The 27,961-nt window shown below is 46.7% G+C and overlaps 2 protein-coding genes across 2 annotated transcripts in view; one reads left to right on the top strand and one right to left on the bottom strand.

Moving 5' to 3' along the window:
• LOC144107843 (uncharacterized) overlaps window positions 1–27,961 on the top strand; it is a 119,068-nt gene that overhangs the window by 58,055 nt on the left and 33,052 nt on the right. The window contains exon 2 of the mRNA XM_077641057.1: window positions 1,530–1,694. Within this exon, the coding sequence (XP_077497183.1) occupies window positions 1,545–1,694 (150 nt within the window). The 5' untranslated portion in view covers window positions 1,530–1,544. The remainder of the gene's footprint in view (window positions 1–1,529; window positions 1,695–27,961) is intronic.
• Window positions 8,416–17,271, bottom strand: LOC144107289 (uncharacterized). The gene is made up of 5 exons (XM_077640290.1): window positions 17,074–17,271; window positions 16,646–16,702; window positions 15,346–15,350; window positions 10,223–10,430; window positions 8,416–9,216 (listed from the first exon to the last, which is right to left on the bottom strand). Exons 1-5 carry the CDS (start codon window positions 17,269–17,271, stop codon window positions 8,416–8,418), a joined length of 1,269 nt encoding a protein of 422 aa, XP_077496416.1.

The raw sequence follows: 27,961 nt of genomic DNA, 5'->3' as shown, positions 1-27,961 counted from the left end.
GCCTCTAGTTGTAGCTCACAGTTTTTATCGTTCCCTTCATTGAAAAAGCGGAAGTGGGCGGGTTGACAGTGAAACGAGTCCGATGCCTTTTCGATCGACCTGTAGTGTTCTCTGGCACGTTCGCTGTCACAACATACAGTTTGTCCGCAAGACCGGAAGCAGGTAGAATTGGTGAGGGAACTAGGGCAGGCTAATGACCTAGTGAAAGGAAAAATAGAGAAATCGGCTTGGGCAGCGCAAGTAATGCGGAGGCAAGATGACCGATGGTCCTTAAGGGTAACAGACTGGATTACAAAAAAAGAGAAGCGGAGCAAGGGCGAGGGCGGCAGAAAGTTAAGTGGACGGATGATTTTAAGATCTTGGTGGGGATAGGGTTGCCGCAGCTGGCACAGGACAGGGTTAATTGGAGAGACATGGTAATGGCATTTGCCCTGCAGGTGCGGACTTAGGCTTCTTATGACGATGAAGGCAGAGACTAGGTCGGAGTTGAAATGTTCACAAAATAACAAACATTTATAGCGCAAAGAGACGACACGGGACAATTAAACTCCGCATATATAAGTACTCGTGGAAAGAGGTGCATTTAAGAGATATTAAAACGCACTGCAAAGGCATCAATATGCTTTATAGATTGCCAATGTAATATTTTAAATCTTTCTCATTAATTATCAAGATTTACTCTCTAATAAGTTCGCGTAATTTATTTCACTCAAGGTGAAATTAGTGCGCTACACCGACCGCCCGTTCAAGCGATGAACCGAATTTCGTTACGGTATCAACAGAAGTCCTAAATCAACGAAAGGCTTTCGGTTGCGAACAATTAGACAGTGGAGGTTAAATCTTTGCATTATCAAACTTTCGGAGGTAACAAACCTAGGTAGCACAGCAACCATTGCTGCCTCGCACAAATAGTAATTATTACACACTCTCTGTCTGCTTTTTATATGTCTACATGGTGAATTAGAACTGATTTCATGGTTTCCGTTGTACATCTTTTGAATGATAACAATAAAAAGAAGTCGTTATGCTAGTTAATCAGTCTATTAAATGTTTTTAAAGCGCTCATGCCTCACTTGCCGGCGTCATGTTATTTGCAGAGTGGAAAATGTTCAGCTTTACATGGAATTTCAACTGTCATTTCCAAGCTGAGCTCGAAATAGATCTGCGCCGCTTGTCTGAAGAGGTTGAAAAATAACCTCGAGCCATACTTACGAGAAGTAACCGACACAGACAGAAAACAAGGTAATTAGGTAAGCTAGGGCGGTATGTCGGAGTTATGAGCATATTTAATCTGTGGCTTTGGTGCCATCAAGTGTTTGTTTACCACGCCTCCCCCCTCTCTTCGAACTGTAACGCCACCAGGGCAATATGTGTATATACAAATAAATAAAAAGCTAAGTAGCTCATCTCAAATTAAGGTAAAATTTTATATCTGTAAGATACAGAATCAATCAACCACCCCTCAGTTCTCTCTCTTACTAATATAGACGTTTTTGCCGCTTACACTTTTTACTTGGAATTATCTGCAGGCGAAGACAGAGACAATGTGCCGCCTAGAGCGGTTCGTGTTGCTGTCGGCGCTGGTACTCGTCAGCGGTGCTGGCCTCTGCGTCACCGTGGATGCGGTGGACAACCAAGAGCTCTTCGTGGTCAACTCGGAGGGTGCCTTGGGGCAGTACTCTGCCGGCGACAAGGTGACCGCGGTGCTCGAGTGGAAATACAGCAGATTTGCATATCGAGAATCACAAACCTAACAATAAGTGCAAGGCATCCAGTCGCGCCTCTGTTATGAAGGATTGTAAAAAAGCAGTCGAGTAATAATTAAACTGACACGAAGGTTATCACTTTAAACGATAGATTCTGCGACATGTATTAGTGGTGTTGAATAAGAGAATTGATTAGCGATTGAGGCTCAATAAAGTTTCAATGCCAAAAACCAATGCCGTTTCAGTCAGACACTGCTCAGGAAAAAAGAAAGTGGCAGAGATTTAACTTATCTAACCCGCGCGTGTAGCCGCGCGTGTGTTTAGCTTGGTTGGCTCATGATTTTGCTTTGCTGAGTGGTCGGTACATCTCGCGACGGTGTTAAACTAGGATTAAGCTCTGACCAAGGTTGAGCTGATCTGATCTGTTCATGCCGCAGATGGAAGTTGTTGACGACCAAGATGTGCAGTGCACAGGGCGAGTGTGTGTTGCTCTTTAAAACAAGGCGTGATCGGGCGCGGCGAAAGCAGTGCCCTCGTGCATTAGCCAGTGAAGCTGATTTTTTCGCGCCACTACGGATTCAGCCCCCCCCCCCCTCTCGACGATATTTGTTTTATTTCTGCATGGGCTGTTGCTATCCTAGGCTTTGCCATGGTCACCTTCAAGGTCAAGCTTCACACAAACACGGTGGGCAGGTCAGACCTCATGAAGTGTTGCTGTCATACAAAAACGAGCCAGAGAATGTAGTGGTGTGGGAGCGTGGGCGGGAATCTTAAGGCCGATGACCGATGTGCTGAGTTATGTGTTCGGCGTACAATGTAAGGTTTTCGGTGCAATGAGCTATTGAAAAACGTTTTTAAAAGGCAGATGCTAGCAATGCGCCAGCAATGTTAATAAACTGACAGATTGCTTTCTACTTTCAAAGATGACGCACTGATGTATGAATATGTCTAGTGACTGAGCCTGTCGGTTCAAGTATGAGGCAGGTATGAAGGAAACATGGACTGATTTATTGGCAGTAGTGTCAGTTCGATCCGCTGCCTTGAGCAAGCCAGAACAACAGACTCGCGCGAAGCTGCAGCGCGAGGAGGGGGCCCAACCATGGTGCTGCTCCGTGTCCTCTTTATCTGCGGTCGCTGCCGTATGTGCTGCATGAGACTGGTGCTGCTGCTGGAGCAGCCCCCCCCCCTCCCCCCCCCCCCCCCCCCACCGCTAGTGAAGGAGCGCGGTGGAGTTGCGAGCTGGAACGAGACATCTCTCTTTTGTAGGGGAGCACTGGAAGATGGCGTAGGTGAGGAGCCGGCCGTTTGGGGCAGAGAAACCGCACTGGAAGGTGCACTGAGGAGAAAGTCCTCTATAAAGCCTGCCTTCAGGCGGTCGATTGAAATGGAGTGAGACCGTCAGTGAATGACCACGATAAAAATCTTTGATTGTTATTCTAAAAAAATTAACGGGCCATTGTAGGCACGCTGAAGCGGTTTGCGGACGAAGCCTCGCCGGACGAAAGCGTTAGTGCGAGCCGCAAGCTCTGGAGGAACGTGCGAAGATGGACGAGTCTGGTGTCGAGGTGCAGAAGGTCGGAGATTGCCACAAAATCTTGCAGCTTCGTCAAGTAATCAGTAGGATCGGGGCTCGGAGTCGAAAGAGTGATGTAAAACAATTCACCAGGAAGATGCAGGGGCGATCCGCAGACAAGTTGTGCCGGAGTGAAGGGGAGATATTGTTTCAAAGTAGCCCTGAGGCTGAGCAGAATAACTGGTAGAGATACAGTCCAGTGAGTAATATCCGGTTGTGCTTCATCGACAAATGGAATCATTTAATCCTTTCCTTGGCGATGGAATGGTAAGCGGCAGTGCGAATTAGAGAAGTTTCAAGCAGAGTCACAACGTTCTTGAAACGGAGGATTGAAACTGGGGGCCACGATCGGCGATCACAGTCGAGGGAACCCTGTATCGTTACACTCAGCCGCCGACGAATGTTCTGGCGATGATGTCACTTGTGGCATTCGACATGGAGAGAGCTTCGGGCCAGCGAGTGAAAGGATCGATATACGTATGTAGATGGAATATGAAGCAGAAGGTGCCCAAGAGCCCATGATATCGATGTGTACGTTTGTCACAAAGTTCATGCCTGCCCTGTCCAGCTTTGACCTTTGTTTCCCAGAAACAAGTCGCGGAGCGGCGTCGACGACTTTTTCCCCCTCCCCCGCGGGGGAACGGCATTCTCACCATAGCGCTGGAGGGGTCACTCAAAACTACTCCCCCCTCCCCTCCTAGCATTGTTGCCATACAGGTGGCAGGCGCTTGCACGTGTTGGGTACAGCAGAAGCGGATTGAATGCCCCGGGACTGTTCGCGGCCCCCAATGACTCCTCGTGGGATTAAGGCATTGTGCCGAATTTGTTCGATATTCCTTCATGTGTTCTTTTTTTTTCTTTTTGAGAGCTGCATTCCCCTGTGCGTGGCTCCTGAAGAGTCTTTTTTTCCTGTGTTTTTTTTTTCATTCTTTGTCATGCGAAGAGGGCGACGGGAACGCCGCGCGCGGGCTGTTGGTCTGGAGATTTCGGTGCGTGCGGTCGTGAGTGAGGTAAGCCAGGGAAGTGGTCGGCAAGGAGCCTAGGCGGAGATCAGACGCGTAGGGCTCGGCGACGGTGGTCCCAAAGACGCGAGGCCCAAGTTCGCCCGTATCCGCAAGCCCCCATCAGCCCCGCGACGATCAACCGCAGCCCGACGCTCCCTGCGACCGGACCTTGCCACTCCGCAGCTAAGCCTTCGTTTCTCACCACTCACCACTCACCACTCATTGTTTCTCACCAACTCTTTTATCTTTGCATTTTTGCTTTCTGTTTTTCTCGTTGTAATCCTTTGTACTGCATTTCCGTCTCGCAACATTTTTGTATAGCAATCGCCCTGATGTTTCTTTCTTTGTGTTAATGGTTGTGTTAACGTGTTCACTTGGTGCTTGTGTTATTTGCGTCACGTCTGTGTACGGCGCTACCTTGTCGGGCATATTGTAATACTTGGTTGTTGTTTGCCTAATTAAATTAATTCGCTGCGGAACTTGTCTACGCCTCATGCCTCCGGTCAACGACTAATCAGGCGTGGCCCCTATCGCCGGTCAGCAGTCGAATCACAATCTTTCGCACGCGGGGTGGAGAAGTTTGTCACTCCTCCCCCTCCGAACTTACGGATAGTGCAGTGGTGGGCAGGTTGGCCCGATTAATTGTAACTTCGGCGCCAACCAACAACACAGCCGCCCACGATATCTTGACAACGTTGTCGAAACGTGCTGGTGGTGGACGTGCCAGGCCGAAATAAGTCGTGTGTCGTAATGCTTTAGATTGCTGACAGGCAAGGTAGGAACGGTACCAGGAGCGCACGTTTTCGTTGATATAAGGCCAGACTTAACGTTGCGTGATGAGATGCTGCGTTGCATGAATTCCAGGATGGGACAGATCGTGGAGGGCGTTGAAAACAAAGTGGCGAAACGCAGAGGGGGCCAATGGGCGGAGAGTTCCTTTCGCCGTATCGCAAATGGTGGGGAGGGGGGGAGCGCGAATGAACTTCGCGGAGAGCCAGTGAGATTGGGGCCGTGAGGGGGTCCTCGATATCCGCACCCTGGTGCTGTGCTGTGGGGAGGGTAGCGAAGGCGAGGTTGGTATACGAGGCGACATGGGTTAGGGAAGCGGTGACCCGTGACAGTGCTTTCTTGGAATGGCGTTGCGCACACGACAAGACTTACACAGGAAAGAGCAGATGACATATAGAGCGCGTCAGACAGATAGTGTGCCAGCTGGGGCACTGGAGATTGGCAAGGCCTTTCACATGGCTGATGTCTGGCATGAATTCCGCCACGTATGATAGATGATGAATTTCGCATGGCGAGAACGCTCCCTGGCTTGATGGCAAAAGCCAGTGGTTAATGGCCGGCGACAATGTGGAACTGCCGACCTTCGAGGAGGTGCTTAAAATTCCGAACGGGCATGTAGATGGCTAAAAGCTCACGACCGAAAGTAATGTAGCGGCTTCCATCAGCAGAGAACTTGCGGGAGAAAAATGATAGAGAGCGCCAGGCACCAGCCACCAGCTGATGAAGCATAGCTCTAACGCCGGTGTCGGAAATGTCGGTTGTGAGGCGTAGACGTGCATCATAACGCGCATGGGCCAGGAGAGCGAATCTGATAGCTTCGGTTTTGCGTCTTCGAAAGAATGTAGGGCGGTGAGAGACCATGTAAGTGCGTGAGTGTGCTTGTTTGCCTTGAAGCGTGTCCCTCAAGTGAGGTATAAAGCGGAGGTATGAAGGCCAAGAAATTCGTGGAGTCTGTCGATTCAAGGCTGCGGAACTTCTTGAATAGCCTTGACTTTGGATGGAAGAGGACGGATACCCGAAAGGTCGACATGGTGGCCGAGGAACTCAAGCGCCGACTTGCCGAAGTTACATTTGACTCTGTTAATGACGCTGGGAAGACGCTGGGAAAGGTGCCAGAGGAGTTGCAAGTGCTGATGAGCAGCACTTGCAGCACACCGCTGAATACGTGGAGGTCATCTCTTTAAGCCATGCAGAAGGGTAGAACCCGAATCATGGTGTCCAGAAAGCGTTTAAACGTTTGTCCACAGCTACGAAGGCCGAAGGACATGCGGTGCATTCAAAGGCCGATGGTTGTAGTAATGCCAGTTTTTGATAAAGTGGCTGGTCTTATGGGAATTTGGTGGTATGCCTTGACCGGTTAAATAGCGGAGAAAACTGTCGTGTCATGCAGCGATGACCAAGTGCAGATGTGACGTCTATGGGCTAAAGGTGGGTCGTATAATGCCAAGCTCAAGAATGTGCTCGACCTCGTTGCGGGCAATCTGGAATCGTTCTGGAGCAAGGCGGCAGGGTCGAGCGTGTATAGGTGGGCAAGTGGTCACAATGTGATGAGCGAGCTGGTGCTTGACGGGCGGTAATTTCGATGGCCGGAGCAGAGACGGGTGTTCGTCCAGGAGGTTCTCAATGGCCAACTGGGGTGTGCTGGCCATAACGGCAAGCGGTGTTCGAATAGAGAGGCTTTGAGCAGTGAGTTTCGTTGTGGTGTATACATGACGCTTGTTGTGCTCTTTGACAAGCAAGTTATAGAAGCGCAGGCAGGAAAACCAGCTCCTACGATCGGGTAGCACACGTCTGCGACTAGGAAATCCATCAAATTACACGTCGGAGACCCAAATGTAATGTGGAAGCATGCTCTGTGTACTTAGCAATAGGATATTAACGGTTTTAACCTCTGGGCTGGAGCACCGAGGGGGTGATGATGTAAGGGGGGGCGGGAGGACGCTCTGCTCTGCGCAAGCGTAGACAAGAAAATAGAGGCTAGAGGTGTGATCACGAATGAAGAATAAGCGGCTTGTCTCTGTGCCGACACCACAAGCCGCCGCTTCTAGTGGTGCCCGTAGGATTTTCCCTGGAAACGCAAGGGTGGAGCACACCGACGTGCCTCTTCCCCGAAGGAGCGGTGGTACCAGCACTTGCCGTCTTGAGCAGGTTGTTCGGGCTACACCGATCAGGTGACGTCCGGCAGCGAGAAGGACAGCCACCATGGGCAATGGACAGAGTGGTGACCTGGTGAGATAGACGGGTAAGCTGGACGCAGAACTGGCCGCCGAGGCGCTAGAGGTCATAGAGGGAAGAAGTGATGGCGAGGTGTGAGGTAGCGAGACAGCGCCGAAAGAAGCGCGAAAACAGGATTAGTGCACGACTGAATCCGCAAGCTCGGTGAGCTGTCCAATAGGTATACCGTGGGTGAGCACGAGTAGCATGAGGACTGACGATGGCAAGCGCTGAAGGAACAGCTTAAGCAAGAATTATTGGACGAAGGAGGCAGCCTTTTCGCCTAGGAGCTGCTGGGGCCGCCGCAGCAACTGTGTAGTTTTGCGGTCCCCTATTTCTTCGAAAAAGATTATCTTTTGCAGGCGGCTGTACTCTAAAGCGGTTGTTCGAAGGATGACCGCAGCAGCCAACACGTCAAAGTGCCTCGAGGCGGGTGGCATAATGAGAAGATCGCGTACCTTGTCAGCAATGTAAGCTGGGAGTGCTGAAGCTGCGTTATGAAACTTCTTCGTCTCGGAGGTGATGTGGACAATAGTGAACTGGCTGCTTATTGAGTGAGCCGCAGGTTAGGATAGGCAGCCCAGAACAGGGGTAGGCGAAGGGACAGCGTAGAACTGTCGCAAGAAAGGCTGTCACCGGAAGAAGCAGAGGCGTTGCCGTCGGCGTTGGCCATGCTGCGTGCGCGTGTTCTAGCTGACCTCCGAAGTCACAAGTTTGTCGCGTCGAAAAGTATGACGCGGGATGAGGCAAACTTCGACTTATTTATTGGCAGTAGTGCCAGAGTTCTATGCGCTGCCTTCGGCCAGCCGAAACAGTGTCGCGGGAGGCTCCAGCGCGATGAGGGGGCACAACCAGGATGCTCCTTGGTGTCGTCTTCATCTGCGCGGGCTGCCATATGTACTGCGTGAGACATATGCTGCTACTACAGACCTAGCAGCTGTGAACCGTCGGCAGGCAGAGAAAAAAGTGTGTTATCAGACAAGGGGCTGCTTATATAAGGACAGGTACAAGCATGAGCACTTCGTACCGTGAGGGCACGTGTTAACATGACAGTGCGCATACTTACATCTTCCTTCTTTTCGAAGAGAAAAACAGGGCGAAAAATTTTACAAATTCACATGACAGGGACCTAATGCTGTGGTCTCTCTGGCAGGGGGTAGCATTGTGGCGGTCTACGCAGACGGTCACTTCTACGAAGGATGGCCTCAGGTTGTAGCTCCGCCATGTGGTCAGGCTGGGATACCGACTCCGCAGAAACTGTCCCTTCAGTGTCCGACGTAGGTTGCATTTCTTTGGAACTGAGATGCTCCCTGTTGCGCCGCAGCTCTTGTCCGTTGTCTGTAAGTAGGGTGTACGACCGAGGTGTGCCTGCAGGGCATACAACCACAGCTGGCGACCAGGTTCTGCGTTTGGTGTCGTACACTGATAATGGAGTCCCGCTGCGAAGATGTGGTATACGCTTGGCCGTCCGGTTATAGAACATCCGCTGCTTCTCTCTTATTTCCTGGAGGCGATTGCGAACGGATTGTGGTGGCACAGTCTGCGGCTCGAGGTGCTGGGGGAGAACCGGCAACTGCGTCCTTGTTAGGCGGCCCATCAACCTTTGAACGGGCGACTTTAGTTGCTCGTCCCTTGGCATATTTCGCCACTCCAGCAGGGCGCTGTAAAATTCGAGGGTTGCGAAAGGACACTTCGCTAGCAGTTTTTTCGCCTCCAGCGCTGCACGCTCCGCCATGCCGTTACCTCGAGGATAGTACGGGCTTGAAGTTAGGTGGGCAATTCCGAGCTGTGCAGCAAAAGAGCGGAAGCACGCACTGTTGAAAGGTGGGCCATTATCACTGCACAGCTTTGCAGGGATTCCATGAGTCGCGAAGACGAGCATGCACGCATGGTTTATCGCTGTCAACGTTGTCTGACGTAGCTTTTGAACCTCGAAAAAAACGAGTAGAAATCCACGAGCGTTAGGCAGGACTGGTCATCGTGGTGGAAAATGTCAAGCCCGACTGCTTGCCATGGCAGGCCTAGTATCCCGTGGCTCAGCATAGGCAGTCTAGTGTTACTGCGCTTGTACTTTTCGCACGCTGCACATGACGTAGCTAGAGCTGAGATGTCTGCGTTCATGCCGGGCCAGAGCATTAATTCTCTGGCTCTCATGTTCATTTGGACTTCGCCTCCATGCGCGGCGTGTAGCAAGCGCCGAATTTCCGGTCGCTTGGCAGGAGGAACGACTATTTTGTTCGTTCTGAGTAGCACGCCTTCCTCAACATGCAGCTCGTTGCGACGACACCAGTATAGACGCCGGGCATGCGACACATGGTTCTTCGTTTCCGGCCACTCTGTGCTCGATTAAGGGCGCAGTTCAGCCATACTAGAGTCTTTGTTAGTTTCGTGCCGAATACTCTTGAGCTGCTGATCTGACAGAGGAAGCGAAGAAATAACGCTGACTTGAAATTGTTCTGTCTCGTCAGTTAGTTCCGTAGCACTCGGGACGCGAGAAAGCGCATCAGCTAGAAACAACTCCTTTCCTGGTTTGAACGTCACCGTGATATGGAATCTTTGCAAAACAAGCCTCATGCGCTGCAATCGTAGCTGGCATTCACAAGGTGGCTTTTTGAATATAGATTCCAGAAGCCTGTGATCCGACTCGACGGTAACCTCTGACTGCCCGAAGATCTAATCATGAAATTTTGTGCAACCATGAACAATTGCCAATGTTTCCTTCTCGATTTGCACGTAGCGCTGCTGTGCTTCTGTTAGCGAACGGGATGAGTAGGCAACTGGCTGCCCGTCCTGTAGAAGAACGGCTCCTACTCCATGCTGACTGGCGTCTACTGACAAGGTGAATGGTTTTCCTTGGTTAAAATAGGCAAGGACTGGCGCTTTGTGAGGTTCGCTCGAAGCTGACGAAGGCTGCTATCTTGCTGGTATGTACAGACCCACGCGACGTCCTTTTTCAACAACTCGCGAAGCGGCGCTGACAACGTGGGTATGTTAGGGACAAACCGCGCCACGAAGTTGATCATGCCGAGGAAAACTTGGAGTTCCTTACGGTTTTGTGGTGGCGGAACTTGCACGATGTCTTCGACTCTGCTGGGGTCCAGGCACAGCTCCTCTGGAGTCAGAATGTGGCCCATGTAGCGGACTCTGGGATGGAGGAAATTGCACTTGTTCTTAATGAGCTTCAGATTGTGTTGTCTACACCGGGACAGCAAAGCTACTAAATTTTTGTCGTGCTGCTCTCGCGACTGTCCCCTAACCAATATGTCATCCATAACGACGGCAATGCCCCTCAAGCCCTCTTGTACCTGGTGCATTACCCGCTGAAAAATTTCCGACGCGAAACCGATGCCGAACGGCATGCGCAGGAATCTGTATCGCCCGTACAGCGTGCTCGTAGTGCATAAGCGGGAGCTTGGCTCGTACAACTTAATCTGCCAGAATCCTGACGGTGCATCCAGAATAGAAAGAATTTCGCTCCATGCAGCCGCGGTAGGATATCTTCTAACCTCGGCATGTGGTAGTGCCCTCTCAGAAGTGCCGAATTTAAGTCAGATGGGTCCAAGCATATGAGTACTTTTTCTTTCTTTACTACCACAACCATGTGGCTAGACCAGGAAGCCGGTTATGTTACCTTAGCAACGACGCCGTCGTGCTCCATCCGGTCCAGCTCAGCTCGGACGGGCTTCTGAAAGGTGGTGGCGATTCGTCGTGCTGGCTTGACGACGCCTCGAGCTTCAGGTGTCAGCTCCATGTGGTAGGCTACGTCTTTGATTTCTCCCAGCCCCTGGAAAACATCTCCAAATCTTTCTACTTTTTTCTTAGTTTCCAAAGCGTCCACGGTGTTTATGCGGCCAATCAGGAACTGCTTGTTTCACGATAAAGAATAGCGCCGTGGTAGACTGAGCTGCACTGGCGACCTGAAGCTCAATCTTCGTTGTCGCTTTTTCTATGTGCCCGAAAAACGACCATAGCGTAGAGCAGCAGTCTTGTGCTGGCTTCGTAGTTATATTTCTGAGTGTCGCTTCGGGTATGACGCAAAAGTTGGCTCCCGTATCAATTTTTCAGCGTATGGCGGAACCTGCGATGTCAACAGTTGCTTACCAGCGGTCGTGGCCGTCAATTGCATTGACATCCAGGGTTTGAAGGAAATAGCCGTCATTCTCTGCCATTTCGACCTGTTTTATCTTGCATGCTTGGCCCCTCGGTCTCGCTTCTGGTTGACGGCAGCCACGAGCGAAGTGGTTTCGGGCCGCCACACTTGTCACAGCACTTCCCTTGCGCAGGGCACTTTGCTTTTCCGTGTTCTGTGAAGCAGCAGTTTGGGCAATTTCCGAGGCTAACTTTCGATTTCAAAGCACGCACGGTGGCCTCACCTGTAGCGCTTACTTCTGCCTCCCTGATCTCGTTTAAGTGCTCCTTCGCTTGTTCCCTTGCTCGGCATATTTCCACTGTTTTAGCATACGACGGATTTTCAGACTGAAGTTTCTGCTGCAGGTCCTTGTCTCCAACTCCTAGAATAATTCGACTGCGCAGTAGTCTGTCCTCTAGCTCTCCGAATTCACACAAGCAAGCAAGAGTTCGGATATCGATTAGCCACTCGTTAAAAGATTCGCCCTCACGTTGATCTTGGGAGCGGAAACGAAACTCATTGAACGTTAGATTCTTCGCTGGTTTGTAGTGGGTCTCGAATTTTTCAATCAGCTTATCGAGGTCTTGCTTTTCGTCCTCATTTACGAATTTGATGGTATAGAACACCTGCCTTGCTTCACTAATTGTCACAAGAAGCGTTGCTGCCTGAACTTCTTTAGGCTGCTTCCTTAGTCCGGTTGCCGTAGAAAACAGAGTAAACTCACTTTTCCAGATGATCCAGTTCTGGTAAGCGTCACCCGTACTTTCCAGTGGCTTTGGCGGTGGAAGAACCGTCGACGCCATACTTCTTTCTCGGGAGTGGACTAGGGGTGCAGCTGGACGAAGGGGCGGGGACGAGCAGCGGTGAACGCAGCTTGCGAAACGCGTCGCCGCCCAACTTCTGACACTATGTGAACGGTCTGCAGGCATGGAACAAAGTGTGTTTATTATCAGACAAGGGGCTGCTTATATAAGGACAGGTACAAGCATGAGCAAGCGCACTTCGTACCGTAAGGGCACGTGTTATCATGACAGTGGGCATATTCACAGCAGAAAGGTTTTGAAGCCGCCCGAGGTTGTTTCTAAAGGTTTTTTGGTGAGAATCCTAGATGGGTGGCGGAGTTTTGAGCTTTTGTTTCATGTTAACTTATATGGCAATAACGTATATGACAATAGCGCGTGAGGCGTTTTAAGGAATCATGTCCTTGTTTTAGTTTATAAAATGTTGGCACCATGTGCGTCCTAAGAGATATTCGAAGTGGTATGCATAGTTTTGTAAACAACTGCACAGATTGTACTGGTCTTAATCGATCATACATGTAGAACGAAATGGTCTAGGATTTCGAGTAAACGACAGGAGCTTACAATAATTATAGTTAAGGGTGAATAACCATTAATCACATCCTTCTTGCACACCATTATGATTAGTCTGAAGGACATTTTGGTTAGAAAAAGTTTTCATGCAGTCGTCAGCAAGACGCGGATCGAGGATGATACATGCAAAGATAATTCTTTAATATTTGTTAAGAAAAGAAGGCACAATGGAGACGCTTGTCATAGTCCTAAGGTAGTGATACACGCAAGATGGGCTAGAAGACTGACTACAAAATTAGCGCAGATTGTCTGCTTTCAGTAAAAAATCATTCCTGCTATTTTGCAATAAGAGGGTGTGAATGTAGAAGGAATGTTTGAGCAAGAAGTGCCGGTGAGCCACTTTATCAAATTCTTTAGTTTAACCTTACAAACCAGCCTGAGAGTAGAGGCTGCAATCAAGATTTTCATGCAGGTCATGAGGACAAAATGCCAACTGTGTTTCAGGTCAAAATACTTTTCGACAGCCATGCTGCGAATGCTGAAAAAGTTCGTAGCATCTAAACAGTTAATTATCTCCTACTATATGACGTACTTGACAGATTTGGATGGCACGCTTGCTCTTAAAAATGTTTACCCTTCTTGCAGAAAACAAGATTTTTAGCAGGCTGAAAGAGACAAGAGGCAGGTTCAAAAAATTATCGCAAAATTCAAACTTGCGGCTAATGAGGTCCGCTGCCAATTGTAGGGGACTTCAAAGCCGCAAGCTAGCTACCTATGGGGCTACTCGTATGAGATTGTGAAAGGAAAACACTTAGCTGATGCCATCACGAATAAGGCGCTAACGATTCTAATGGACCCAAGCAAGCCTACTAGAGAGGGTAATAGTGGCTGTAGGGACAGTAGCCCGGATTTAACTCTAGGTATAAATCTGAGACTTGCCGCCTGGCAGAATTTGAAGGACTTGCGGAGCGATCCCTTTATCCTGCAGAATACAGTTGAGTGCAACAAGAGCAGCAGGAAGAGGGAGGCAGCGAAAATGACAAATTGGCGTAAGTCAGCGAGTGCAGGAGCGAAAAATAGGAGCACAGCGTTGAAAATTATGGGGGAAATGTAAATTCACACGAAAATGATTAGGGCATCGAACGATTTTCCGGGAATTAACCCGCATTTATTGCATCAATGGGAAGGGAGGAGAGGTCTCACATTGAGGTGGAGGAGGAAGAAGCTAAACTGGAAAGTAAAGAAAAGAATAGTAGAGGTTACAGAGCACGTGGAGAAGTATGCCTCAAATTTCGTCAAGGCTAACTTGCACAACGTCTGCGAGTGTTTCATTGACAGATTTAATCTCAATAACCTGGTCCATATTGAGATGTCTGATGGATACAGAAGAGAGCAAAAGAGATGCGCATAGCAAATCTGTTGAAGGCCATACACAACTTCAAGGGGAGCGAAAGGGAGCTCATTGCAGAATTTTAAAGAACATACAGAAAATCAGAGGGTGTCGGTCTGGACAGGAAAGAATACACGGTCACAAAGAATGAAAAAATGTACAAGGAGGACACAACCTGGGAGGAGCGTGCCGGACTCGTGGACATGAGAAGGGATACCTGCCCTGGCGGAGATCGGGCTACCACTATAATGCTTGCTAACTTGGACGGCAAGTCGTTAGAGGCTATCACGGAATTCCTTAACAATTCCTGGCCCGAATTAAACATTCCTGTGGAATGGAAGACGGCAAAATTTATTTTTATTCCGAAGCTCGGTAAAGAGATCGGTACCCATATATTGAGGTCAATATCGCTAACGTCGTGCACATGAAAATTGACAGAAAAAGATTTATATAAAAGAGTGCAGAGACATTTAAATAAAAGTGGCGTCGTCCCAAACACGATGTTCCGGTTCAGACCAAACCTTTCGACTGAAGATGTACATTTACAGCTAAAATTATAAATCCTCGACAAACCTAGAGTCTATTCGACTAGGGAAATTCCAGCATTAGACTTCAAAAGTGCATTTAACAATGTCAAACATGATGTCTTACTCAATGATTTACCGGGCTGCAATAATATAAATGATTTATATCAAAGAATTTCTGCCGAACCGAATATTTAGGCTCAATGTTGGAGATGTCAAGTCGGAGTACAAGCGGCTGGGAAGTAGAGGGCACACCGCAGGCGGCAGGGCTGTCCTGTTTGCTCTTTAACTCTGTTTGCTCTTTAGCATAAGGGATGTCAGGCACGCGGTGTATGCTGACGACGTTGGGATTTGACCTCTAGAGGGTGAAATGTTACAATGTGCGGCGCATACCGTGTAAGAATACGCTAATAGGTCTGGACTCCAACGAAAACCCAACAAATCAGAGTTACTAATATTTAAGAAGGAAGACTCTGACTCGGTTGAAATATAAGTGAGGGGAGCGCAAAATTCAAGAGGTGCCTCTTGCGAATATATGAGGTCTGTTAATAGAAGCCAAGGGAAACAACGTGGAAGAGTTTGGCGACTGCACTCAGCAAGTGCGCAATTGGCGAGAATGATTAGTAGTTTATCAAACCACAAGCATAGACTCCCATTAGGTTAATAGATGCTTTTATTTTGATTAGGATAGCTTACACAGTACCTTATCTGAAATGGAAGAAAGTGAGAACATTCAGCTGGTCGTGACAATACGCAAAGTGTATAAAAGAGCAGTTGGTATCCCGGTCAACGCAGGAAAAGCAAGGTTACTACACATGGGAATTCGCAACAATGTAGGCGAAATTACTGAAGGCCTTTCGATATCGCAGAGGATACGGCTGTCAGGAAGCAGGACAAGAAAGGATGTACTCGATAAGGCTCCAATGCATTTAGCCTACAGAGCACACGGAGGACTTAGACGATCTGCTTGGAAGCAAGATTGAGGTGCAGCCCATTCCGACATATGTGCACCCCGAATATCGTAAGGAAAAAAGGAAGGCTAGGGCGAACGCCACCAGGAGAACATGAGGTGTGATGGAAGAGGCAATTTACGTGGACGCAGCAGTACAGGTCAAAAGGACATCAACGATAGTATGCACGGGTGCGCAAGAAAAATTAGTTAATGGGGCATCACTTCGATGCTAGAGAATAGCCCAGGCTGAGGAAGCGGCGATAGCTTTGGCGGTGGTTTCGAGGAAGGTCTCGAGTGTAATTATGGACTCCCAGACTGCATGCCGTAAATATGGAAGAGGAAGGATTGGTAAACACGCAAACAGAATTCTCAAAAATCAAGAAGATACTAACTTTAAATCTACAATTATACCTACTCCAGGACACTCTGGGAATGTCGGAAACGAAGGCGCTCACACAGCTGTCCGCGCGCTTTTACCCTGGGTTCCCCAACATTCTAAGGAACATAATTATTCCGAACCACTATTAAGCTACAGTGATTTACTCCAACACTTGAGATTCACAAAGAAAATATACACTGAACCGCACATATATCTGAAGAGGAAGCGAGGAGTCATTTTAAGGAGATTGCAATCGAATACTTATATAGATCCTGTCAAATTCAGCTATATGTTTCCAAATTCGTACGATCTGCACTGCGCGTTCAACGGCGAAGTGGCTGACTAAAATTATTACACGGTACGGGCACGCCAGAAAAACCCAGATACACCAGGAATCATTAAACCAACAACTGAGGACTCGGAGGCGGCGCTGCACAGCTCACAGTTGGATACCACCTTTCGCTGGTGAACCGAGGAAGATTGGCGGCAAATGCCAATGAACTCCTGAAATGAGGGCGCCCTCGCATACATTGTATGCACAAAACATTTTTATCTCTCTCTCTCTCTCTGCTACCCTGCACAGGAAGAAAGGGATGATGGGACATACAGGTGAGGAAGAAAAGGGAGCGATTAGAAAAAGAAGACGGAGAAAAGGCTTCGGCAAAGTCTCACCCTGTCGTGCTGACGCGACACTCTTAAGAACCGCAGGAAGGCCTGGTAGGCCCTCACCTGCATGTTCGCAACAGTCAGTGTACAAGAACCTTAAACTGCGTTAGCGAGAGTGAAGCGACGTGTTCCACCGCACAGCATAGAGAACCTCTTTCGGAACTGTACGCTGGGCATTCACAAAGAATATGAGATATGGTCTCACCGCGGCCACAGATGTCACATTCAAGGTTATCAGCCATGCCGATTACAGAAGAGTAATGATTTGTAAATGTGACATCAAGCCACAGAGCAAAGTTGCCTCGCGTCGTGGCAGGCCGCATGGAATCTGTTCAGCTTCACATCAGGATCCAGGAAAAATCGACGCGGATTCGAGAACTGGCCGGAATTTCACAAGGCAGGCGTGATATCTTGCGCCAGTGTTTGAAGCCTACCCGCTGCGTCGGCTCTCGAGATGCGGATGGACACAAAATCGCTCTCGTGGTGAGGAATTCGCGCGGCCTCGTCCACTCTGAGGTTGCCTGCGGTGCCGCTGTGTCCTGGCAGTCATTGGTATACAATATCGTGCCCTTTACTGATGGCGGTGTGGTGTAGCTCTCAGATTTCCGCGACCGGTTGTTCATAGGGCCCATGGCGAAGAGCAGACTGAAAAGTTTGGAGTTCTTCGTTTGAGTAAGTGAAAACAGACCATTGCTGGGGTGGGGAAGAGCAGATTGTAATGCTTGGAGGGCTGCCTTTGAGTCAGTGAAAACAGCCAAATGCTGGGGTCTTTCTTCACTGAAATGCTCAATGGCTGCACGAATAGCGGTAAGTCCCGCACCAGTCCATGAAATCTGGTGCGATGTTTTCACTTTCTTAACTATGGTACTTAACGGGATGACCACCGAGCCCTAGGTACCGGAGGGGGTCACTGAGCTGTCGGTGTATACTTGCAGCCTGTGTCCGTTCTTCTCGTGCAAATATTCAATAGTGGTCAGTTTTAATGCTGTCGGTGATTAATCAACCTTATTTTTGATGCCTGGTATGGAAACAAGCGCACGAGGTTGGTGCAGGCTCCGTAATAGAGAGTGCGGACAAGAGGCTGGTCTAAAAATATATATTCGAGGTAGATTAGGCGAGTGTGGGGTTTGAGTTGTTCCAGGAGTGTGCCTTAATACCTTTTTTGGGACAAATATTTTACTAAACTTTATATGGTATGTAGCTCCCGAAATCATATCGCAAAAAATAAAGCAAGAGAGAAATCAAGCGTAATATGTTTTTATGTTTAAGCAAGAGAGAAACTTAAATCGACAGCATGAGGCACAGACAACTAGCTGTGACATTTTTATAACGGTGCTGTGTATGTGCTTTTCCCATCTAATGGTGGCAGTGAGGAAAAAAACCAAGTGTCGCAAAGCTGTCAGCTGCATGCAGTTATCAAGCACATGGTAGAGTGTCAGTGTAGCCTTTCAGTGTACTTGTCGAAACTTTGCTGCTTTCGACTCTTTAGCATTTATAATTGCCCTAATTTAATGTGGCCTTTTTATACCCCTGTGTTATTCCATTAATTCTTAAGGGTAATGGAGTGTATTCCAAGAGAAGACAAGCGTAGCAGGGTCGGCAGAATGTTAGATGGGCGGGTGAGATTAAGAAGTTTGCGGGGATACACTGGCCGCAGCTGGCAGAGGACAGGTTTAATTGGAAAAACGCGGGAGAGGCCTTTGCCCTGAAGTGGGCGTAGTCAGGCTGATGATGATGATGATCATGATTTATGTAGGGCACTAAAAATAACAGTGCCCTTGTTTATCGGTTTATGCAAAGAGAGCCACTAAAAAAAGCTAGTGATGCCAACGTACAAATTGAAATCAGGTTCAACATGCATCTGGATTAAGTGGTAAATGCAAACATTAGGCAAGAAAGGGCGAAAAATACTGTCTTAATAAACCGCACAGTGAATGATCCGTTCAAAACAGTTAGGGGCATCAACAACAACCTACTTTGTTCAGGTTTAAGCAAGAAGAATAGGCCTCAAAGCAAAATCTTTGAACAGGATGTGATTGCTAATTGTAATATAGAATAATATGGTTACAAAAGATGAAAAGGGTGAAATGTGCAAATATTTCTGGCTGCTTCATTTTGACGTTATGTAAAATATTTTCATTTTTTAAGAGTAAGGCCGACTCAGCTGATTTTTTCTTGCTAAAGCCCTACAGCGACCCAAATATTAAGGATTGGTATTCGAAAAAGTATTCGCTCTGTTCAGCTTTTTTGCAGGCTTTCGAGAGAAGAGGTGAAATTAAAAAGGGCAGCAAGTGGATAATTTTTTGCTACCCTTAAAAACCACAAATTTTTTAGCCATTTTATTTCTTTTTAGGAGTATTGCTGATGAAATTGGTTGATTAAAAATATTCAAATTTAAATTCACTTTAGCAAAGCAACAATTTGTTTGCAGTGCTATTAACAAGTAAGAGAACCTGATACGCCTGCTTTTCCCATTCGATTTCTTTTGTGAGCTTCTTACAATATGCGTCTAGTCAATTTTTTGGCATGGGTTAGTTGGCTCATTGCGACCGTCCTGTGTTTTGTGATCATGATGATAACGGCGATATCGTTTAGAAACTTAAAATCTAGAGGAGCAGCGGGTTTATATCAAGCATTGAAAAATTTTATATGAGGAAACTTAAAAGCACGTTAGGTCGCAAATTATAACCTGAGACACAAAATCTTCAAACGACCCGTCTCAAGAATTGTGGTACCCAAACAAAGTTGTATTTCATGCTTAACTTTCTGAACAGCAACCTTTCAACCACTGCCACAAGAAATGGGCTTGAGCGGGGCATGTAATGTGAAGGCAAGATAACTGATGGTCGTTGATGGTAACAGAAAAAAAAAATCATGACAAGGCAAGTGCTGCAACATGTGCCCAAATAGATAGGAGGATACGCTTAGGTAGTTAGCGGAAATAGGAAAGCCATAGCTGTCACAAGACAGCGTTAATTGAAAGGATATGGGAGATGGTTTTGTCATGAAGTGGGCATGTCAGCCTGATGGTGATGATGAAAAATTTGTGAAAATGACGGAGTGACTCTGACTGGACAAGATGAATTAATAAACGTTTATTCAGACAGACAAGATACATACAAGGTCGTCTGTCTAGGAGGCTGACAAAAATGCACTGATGCCTGACAAATGTCGGTCCCTTTTCCCTGAGTACACTAGAAAGCATAGCGGGTAAGAAAAAAACTTCCTAGATTGAAATACACTGAAAAGGAAGCTAACAGCGAATAATATTTCATAGGCGTCAAAAACACAGAGCGATAAGAGATGAAAAGAAGTGTTGCAGCTACTGAACGGAGCTGGCAATAAAAAAAGTCCTGTTTTAGAGTGATAGAAGAAATACACTTTTGCTATATTTTGAAGATCGCTATCGAGGATGATCCTCTTACAGTGGACGTAATAGCAGCATCACGATTAAGTGACTACCTTTGCATACGATTGCATGTGTGGATACTGCCCTTGCTGCAAGTCTGTGTAGAGCGTAATGTTTTTTTGTAAGGTGCATCCTAAAAAAGCACTTTCATTAAGATTTGTTTCTTCAAAGCTAGAGATGGCTGTTTTTTCTGTATAATGCTTTCTTTTCATAATATGGTGTTCTTCTTGAAAAGCGGAATAGAGTTCTTCTGAAGGGTGCGTTCTCATTTATACTTATTAGGCGGTTTTGTGAACTTTTCGAACTATCGACACTAAGTTGCGTCATGGTTCTCCAAAGAGACAGACACTACTGAAAGGGTGAATGCACTAGCGTGTATTAGAGGTTTTTCAGTCGGTGAGGTAATAGATATCCCAACTAATACCGCCGATGAATATTTCAACGCTAGTTTTTATGCTGTAGATATGATTGCATCAATTTAATTTTGCTGCAAACAAAACGCCAAGAAACCTTCTGCATGTGGAGAGTTGTATGACTTCATTACGGCTTTTTGAACACTATGCTGTAATAAATGCGCTTATTAGAAGACCAAAAATCTTGCATTTTGTAATTAAGGCATTTAATTCGAATTTAGTTACTCTGAGCCAATTAGAAGTGTTACTGAGCCAAACATTCGTTTCCCCCTGAAGAGCTCCTACGTTTTCGTTAATGTTCGGTGTTAGAAGCACATTTTTGATATTATTTATGTATAAAAGAGAAAAAGCGTACCGATAATATACCCTGTGAGACCCCGAATTGAATTTATCCTAATACGGATCTCAATTATAGAATGACTCTCTACTGTGGCTCCTTCGTTAGCTTTCTGCTGCTCTAAGAGCAGCGCCTCTAATGCCACACTCATTTTAACGTTTGCAACAAGATATAATGTTTAATGGAGTCAAACGCCTTTCTTAGAAGGAGTAATATTTCCTTTTGGTACACCTTGTCCTCAAAATTACCCAGTATTCTTTCTTTAATGTGCAGCGGAGCCGCTTCTATAGGTAGGTGTTTTCGAAAACGGATTGATTTTCTGTCATGTTATGCTGAGCGCAAAAATTTCGAACACGTTCTTTCATGACCTGCACAAGTAACTTTTAAAAAAAAGCCAGGACTGATATTGGCTAGCAGTTTTTATTGCCCTACCTGTTACCTCCCTTAATGATTACCTTTAAATTTGCCATTCTTTAGTTCATTAGCAAGACCACCTGTAGACAGTATCAGAATGCATTATTATGACGAAGGTTTACTTTTGTGCTCGACGACTGTTTTTGTAGATTAAGCTTCGATAGCATGTACGCTACAAGCTGCTGTATGAATTCTATAACTTCAGCAGTCAGTTACTAATTTGGGCATCACCTGTAGATGCGAGAAATAGAGATATACATGTCCTATATATAGGGTTCTAACTAATCGAAGCGTCTGGGGCTCTCATCATCAAGAAATACTGAATAAACATATCCGCCAGTGAAGCTTCTGCGTACGATATGCCTTTATCAATTACGGTAGAAACAAAAGTTTGTTCATTGCGTGGGAGCGTTTCATTTATTATTTTACGAGCTGTTTTAGGAGTGATAAGATTATGAGCAAACTTATTCTTAAAACTGTCGAGTGAATTGTCTGTCTCGCTCCTTAATTCTTTTAAAAGTATTTCGTCAACACATGGTTTCCGGCTTTTATTGCTACGAGTAGTCCCCCTTAATGAAAAAGCTTTGTAATGAAGTTCTCTGATTATGACAGCAACTTAGTTTAAGGCCTTAACGGGATCCATCAAGTTGTACGTCATTGACCAGTCCCTTTTTCTTACTAATGTTTCGAAACCAGCAATCGGGTCCTTATTTATCACTCTATGCTGTAATCGTGTGTCACGTTTCTGTTCTCGGCGTATCGTTTAGGTCTAAAAATATGATAATTGTCATGTTGCCCAAATACTTCAGGAATTAACACGCCCGATTCTAACCAAACATTTTGCGTTGTGAAGCACAAGTCACGCAGGCTTTTAGGTGCATGTGTCGCCCTGGTAGAAGCGTTGATAGCATTTTCTAAGCCAAAGGAAAACAAAAAATTCCAAAAACACTATCGTGGCGCGTTCTAAGACAAGCACACTAATATTACAACCCCTGCGACATTGAGAGCTTTACTAGTGCTATAACGCGTGATCGCGTTATCAGGCACGAAAGTGTTGCCCGGTATTTGAGTGCGTGATGTCACTTGCGCTGTAGCGACCATAGAATAGTAAGGTCTCGAATTAGCTTAGACTTGAAGAGGGAACGGAAAAAGCTACTGAAGAGGAAGTCCATTAACAAGTTAGCGAGAAAAGGCAAAGCACAGAAATTCAGGATATCCCTGCAGAACAGATATTCGGCTTAACTGAGGTAGATGATCTTGATGTTCATACAATGAGCGATAGTCTCATAGCTATCATTACGGACTGCGCACTAGAAGTTGGCGGTAGGACGGTTTGACAGGATATCGGCAAGCTATCTCGGGTGAAGAAAGATCTGGTTAAAAAACGCGAAAGCACGAGGGCGTATAATCGTACCGACAGAATATAACTGGTAAAGCTATCAAAGTTAACAAAAAAGCGCAAGGTAGTCGACATAAGAAAATATAGTATGGAGAGAATTGAGCGAGCTCTAAAGAACGGAGGTAGCCTAAAAGCGGTGAAGAGGAAACTAGGCATAGGTAAAAACCAGATATATGCGTGAAGAGACAAGGAGGGCAATGTCATTAGCTTTATGAATGATAGTTAAAGTAGCAGAAGAGTTCTACACAAGTCAGTACAGTAGCCAATGTAAAAAGAACGTTAATGGTGGAGACACTAGCGCATAGCAATGCGTCATCCCGCCAGTAATGAAAGAGGAAATAATGAAAGCCACAGGACCAATCAAAAGGAGAAAAGCAGCTTGGGAGGATCAGGTAACAGCCGATCTGTTGAAGGACGGAGGGGAGATCGTGCTAGGAAATTAGCCACCCTGTATACGCAATGCCTTCTGACCTCGATCGTACCAGAAGCTTGGAAGAATGCAAACATTATTTTAATTCTCAAGAAAGGAGAAGCCAAGAGCTATAAAAATTACAGACCGAAAGTAATCGCTAATTGAGTCATGGCGACCTTGGACTTTAATCAACCAAATGATCAGGCAGGCTTTCATAAAAGGTATTCAACATGTGACCACATTCACACTATCTATGAGGTGATAGAGAAATCGCAGAATATAACCAACCTCTATATATAGCCTTCATTTATGACGAGAAATCATTCGACTTAGTGGACATCTCAGCAATCATACAGGCTTTGCGTAATGAGGGTGTAGAAGAGCGTTATGTCAAAGTACAGGAAGATATACATAGCAACTGCACAGCTACCATAGTCGTCCTTAAAGTCAACAATAAAATTTCAATAAGGAAGGGCGTCAGGAAAGGACACACGATGTTGCCAATACTAGTGACCGCCTGTTTACAGGTATTCCGAAGACTGAATTGAGAACAGTTGCGCATAAGAGTAAATAGGGAATACCCAGATAATCTGCGATTCGCTGATGACATTGTCTTCTTGAGTCACTAAGGAGGGGAAATGCAAATCATGATCATTGAGTTAGACAGGCAGATTAAAACGCAGGGTCTAAAATTAACGTGCAGAAAACCAAGGTAATGTTCAACAGTCTAGCAAGGGAACAGCAGTTCACAATCGGCAGTGAGGGGCTGGAAGTGGTAAATAAATATGTTTAATTAGGGCAAGTAGTGACAACTGATCCGGATTGACAGGGAATAGCAAGAAGCATAAGAATGGGGTGGAGCGCATATGGCAGGTTCTCTCAGATCAAGAATGGCAGTTAAGCAATATTCCTCAAGAGGAGAGTGTACAACAGCTGAATCTTACCGGTACTCACCTACGGGGTAGAAGCGTGGAGGCTAACGAAAATAGTTCGGCTTAAGTTAAGGACAACGCAGTGATTCATGGAAACAAAAATGACAGGTGTAACGTTAAGAGACAGGAAGCGGGCACAGTGGGTGAGGGAACAAACGCGGGTTACTAACATCCCAGTCCAGATCAAGAGCAAAAAATGGGATTAAGCAGGGCATGCAATGAGAAGGAAAGATAACCGCTGGGCCTTAAGGGTAACGGAGTGGATTCTAAGGGAAAGTAAACGTAGCAGGGGGCGGCAGAAGGTTAGGCGGGCGGATGAGATTAAGAAGTTTGCAGGCAAAGGGTCGATGCAGCTGGCAAAAAACAGGGTTAATTGTAGAGACATGGGAGAGGCTTTTGCCCTGCAGTGGGTGTAGTAAGGCTGACGATGGTGATGATAATGATGATGTATTGCGCTCGTGTATAAACACTGAGTTTTTCCCAGAATGCCATCCTGGTAAGTTACTTATTCTGGGGACGAGAATGTCTAACGCGTAGGCATCAAATGACACCAGGTCGGCAGTGCAGGCACGAAACGAACGGCAAGGGAACAAAATCAAGCGCAGCTCCAGTTTTGCAATTAAAGCCGTATTACATGCTCCAGGAGGCAAGGCATCGCTCTTTATCACCGACCCATGCCAGCGATTACCGACCGATGCCGGCATGGAACGGCGACTGAAAAAGACCTGATCAGTGACGACCAAATTCGGCTACTCAAAGGAGCCAAGCGGATGAGTACTGAGTTTTCCTTTCTGCTATAGAATGTCGCACGCAGGGAGGATAGGAGTGTTCTACGCCAAAACACACAAAATTCAATCATGCTTGAAAAGATTTGAGCAGCTTCTATTTGCGAATGACAGAAGCGAGGAAAAGAAGTTGCCGGTGTTCTTAACAGTGATCGACCCAGAAGCATATATGTAGTCTTAAAGAGCATGCTTGTAATGGCATCGCCAAGCGAGAAGTCTTACGTCGACGTTTTGAAGTTGCTGAAAGACCAATACAGCCCCAAGAGCTCGGTGATAGCGAAGCGCTGTAATTTTAACCGGTAGGTTCAGAATGAGTATAAAGGTTTCGAAGACTTCATAGCCGAAACATTTGACGAGAAAGTGCGCATACGACTGAGCAAGATCCCCTACGTGACAGGCTAATTGCAGGCATACGCAATGAAGAGAGCCAGCGTGCCTTATTCACCGTCGAAAACAGCGGTTCGAAGCCGCCTGCAAGATCGCACTCGATAATTATCGGAAAGGGACTGGGCGCTAAAACAAACAAGAGACAAAGAAGCTTCGCTGCACGTGGTCCGTCGGCGTTCAAAAGTGAGGTCTAAAGACGCTTGTCGGTATCAAAGTCATCTTGTGTCAGAATTGTTCGAAAGGACATAAAAATATGTGTCCGAGCGGGCAAACTCGTTAATGCAGAACAAATGCCCTAGAGTGTTCTGACGAAGACGAAGAGCAGGAGGTGTATCATTTGATAAACTCGAACCATTCGTGTTACGAAGGGAATGTGGAAGTTGAAGGGAAAGACTTAAGCATGCAGATTGACAAAGAGGTGGTTGTTACAATCGTGCCCGACAGTGTGCGGGAGTGTCTATGCACGCATGTGAATTGCAAACCCTCTAAAATGTCTCTCCGCACATATATTGCAGAAAAAAATGCATCTTAAGGGACAGTTTGAGTTATCTGTTCGGTACAAGAACCAAAGACTCGCTTCATCGTTGATAATTGTGAATGACAACGTAAGGACACTTCCACGGCTCCTGGGACGAAAATGGTTGGAATGCCTAAAGATTGACTGGCTCCAAATTGGTAAAATAAAGGCGAAAGATGGCTTGCGAGCACTACAGAAAAACTATCTTCTTATGCCTACTGACTTACTAGGCACCATACACAAGTTGGAAGCGCAGGTAGTATGGAGAACTGGCTTTGCTCCCAATTTCTGCCGCGCTAGACCGTTTCCCTTTGCTCTTCGAGAGCAGGCAACAGAGCAGCTGAACAGCAACGTGGAAGACGGAATTCTACGCCGTCTCACAGAGTGGCTATGCAATGCCGTGATTTACAGTTGCGAAACACGACGGCAGTCTCAGATTGTGTGCAGATTACAAGAATGACTGTAAAATCAGTTGTGAAAGCCGATCAGTATCACTTACCCCGGCCAGAGGACCTGTATTGACAACTATCAGGCGGCAAGGTGTTTTGTGTCCTTGACTAATCTACCACGTGTCAGCAGGCGCCTCTCACACCTGAGTCACGCAATTTTCGAACTTCATTACCAGCTTGAGACTACTTGAGTTTCAGCGATGCCCCTATGGTGTGGTCAATGCACCAGTGATTTTTCACGCCGTGATGGACGTGCTGTTCAAAGCCATTCCGCACGTCGGACGGAACGTTTATAAAATCGTGGCGGGTCTGACACGGAACACTGCAGAAAAACACTCGAATACATTTTAGACACGATGCGAGAGCACAGTATGACACAAAGAACGTCCAAGTGCCGTTTGATTCAGAACGCCATGACATATATTGGTTGCTTCAGCGAACACTTTCCAGTATTGCTGAAAATATTGGGTTCAGTTTGTCAAAAAATAGGTGTAGGACCACACTCTCTGCCCCGGCGGATAACCCGTGTTGCAAAATTCCTCTAATTATCCAAATAATTAACAAAAAACTCAAATTGATTTTTAATTATCGTAGCTGGTTGGTTAGTCCAAATTGAAAGTTCGATGTCATGAACAAGACGATGTCATCAGATTTTGAAACAAAGAAAAACTAAATTTCTAGAGCCCCGCAGCACAAAAAATCCGACGATTTTTTCGGAAAGCGACCGGAACTGAGCGCACTAGGAGAGCTGGAAGTATGGAGTAAGCGAAGCATCCCGTGGAGATGTGTCGTAATGAATGCAGTGCCCAATTCGAAACGCGTCTGTTAACTTTCCTTGTTAGAGAACCTCGGCGCTAAGCTTACGCCGCGGCCGGCGTTATCGATTGCTTCGTAGCTCGGAGAGGTCATCGTCAGTACGGGGAAGTCCATTTTGAGCTCCCTCATGGGCGCATCTGCAGGTGTGTGTGTGTGCGCGCGCGAGTGCGTGTGTGCGTGCGCGCGCCTCTTCTGGCATGGCTGCCCAGCGGGCTCGTTTTTGTGCGTCATCATGAATACATTTACTCACTTGGTTGATCTGTTTTCTTATGATCGCTGCGCATCAGGAACCAAGGCTGAAAAAGAAAAGCTTTCTCAGCGTGGCAAAGAGAGCTTGGGCAAAATTGGTTGTGTGCTATCGGGAAGTTGTTCTTGCGGTTGTGTTAGCGTATCTTAGCTTCAGTTTCCAATAGAACACTGTCGTTTGCACTTCAGGCGCTTGTCTTATAGGTGCGCGTGTGACAAGGTCATTGCACTGGTAGTGTTCTAAATCGCTTTAATCTGTGGAAGTGCCGTCTAGGATTAAAACGTCACGCTGCATCATGTGATTTGTGGGAATGACCGTGCCAGTGCAACTCCAATACTAAACTTCCGAGAAGGTGGACATTGTGATCCTTTATGTGAGCGCGCAACTAGACACGGAGCTGACACCCTGACTGTATGCTGGCCAACATTCTGGTCGTCGTGTGCCGACTCTTCCCACGTTCGCATTTATATTTGATCGATTTAAGCCTGCTGGATTAATTCATGTTAGAAAAGGAAGAAACCAGGGAGCGCAACCGACAATTTTGACATTGATGTCCTCGCGTACGTTTCTGCCAGGACAGAAGCAAGTGTTAAGAAAATCGCCGACGCGTACGGAGCCAGCCCGGCATCAGTTTGGTGGTCACTATCAAAACGCAGCTATCACCCCTATCATGTGTGTTTTGCCCAGGAACTGACACCGAATGACTTTCAGAAACAACTCGATTGTTGGAAGCACAAGAAACATACACTCGCCAAAGAAAAAATATTTAACACATGAAGTTTCGAGACCCGTACGGGTCCCTTGT

Source organism: Amblyomma americanum, chromosome 10, assembly GCF_052857255.1.
Source record: "Amblyomma americanum isolate KBUSLIRL-KWMA chromosome 10, ASM5285725v1, whole genome shotgun sequence".
Lineage (NCBI taxonomy): Eukaryota > Metazoa > Arthropoda > Arachnida > Ixodida > Ixodidae > Amblyomma > Amblyomma americanum.
Note: the sequence above shows the minus strand (reverse complement) of the source record. Positions and strands in the feature narration are given on the sequence as shown.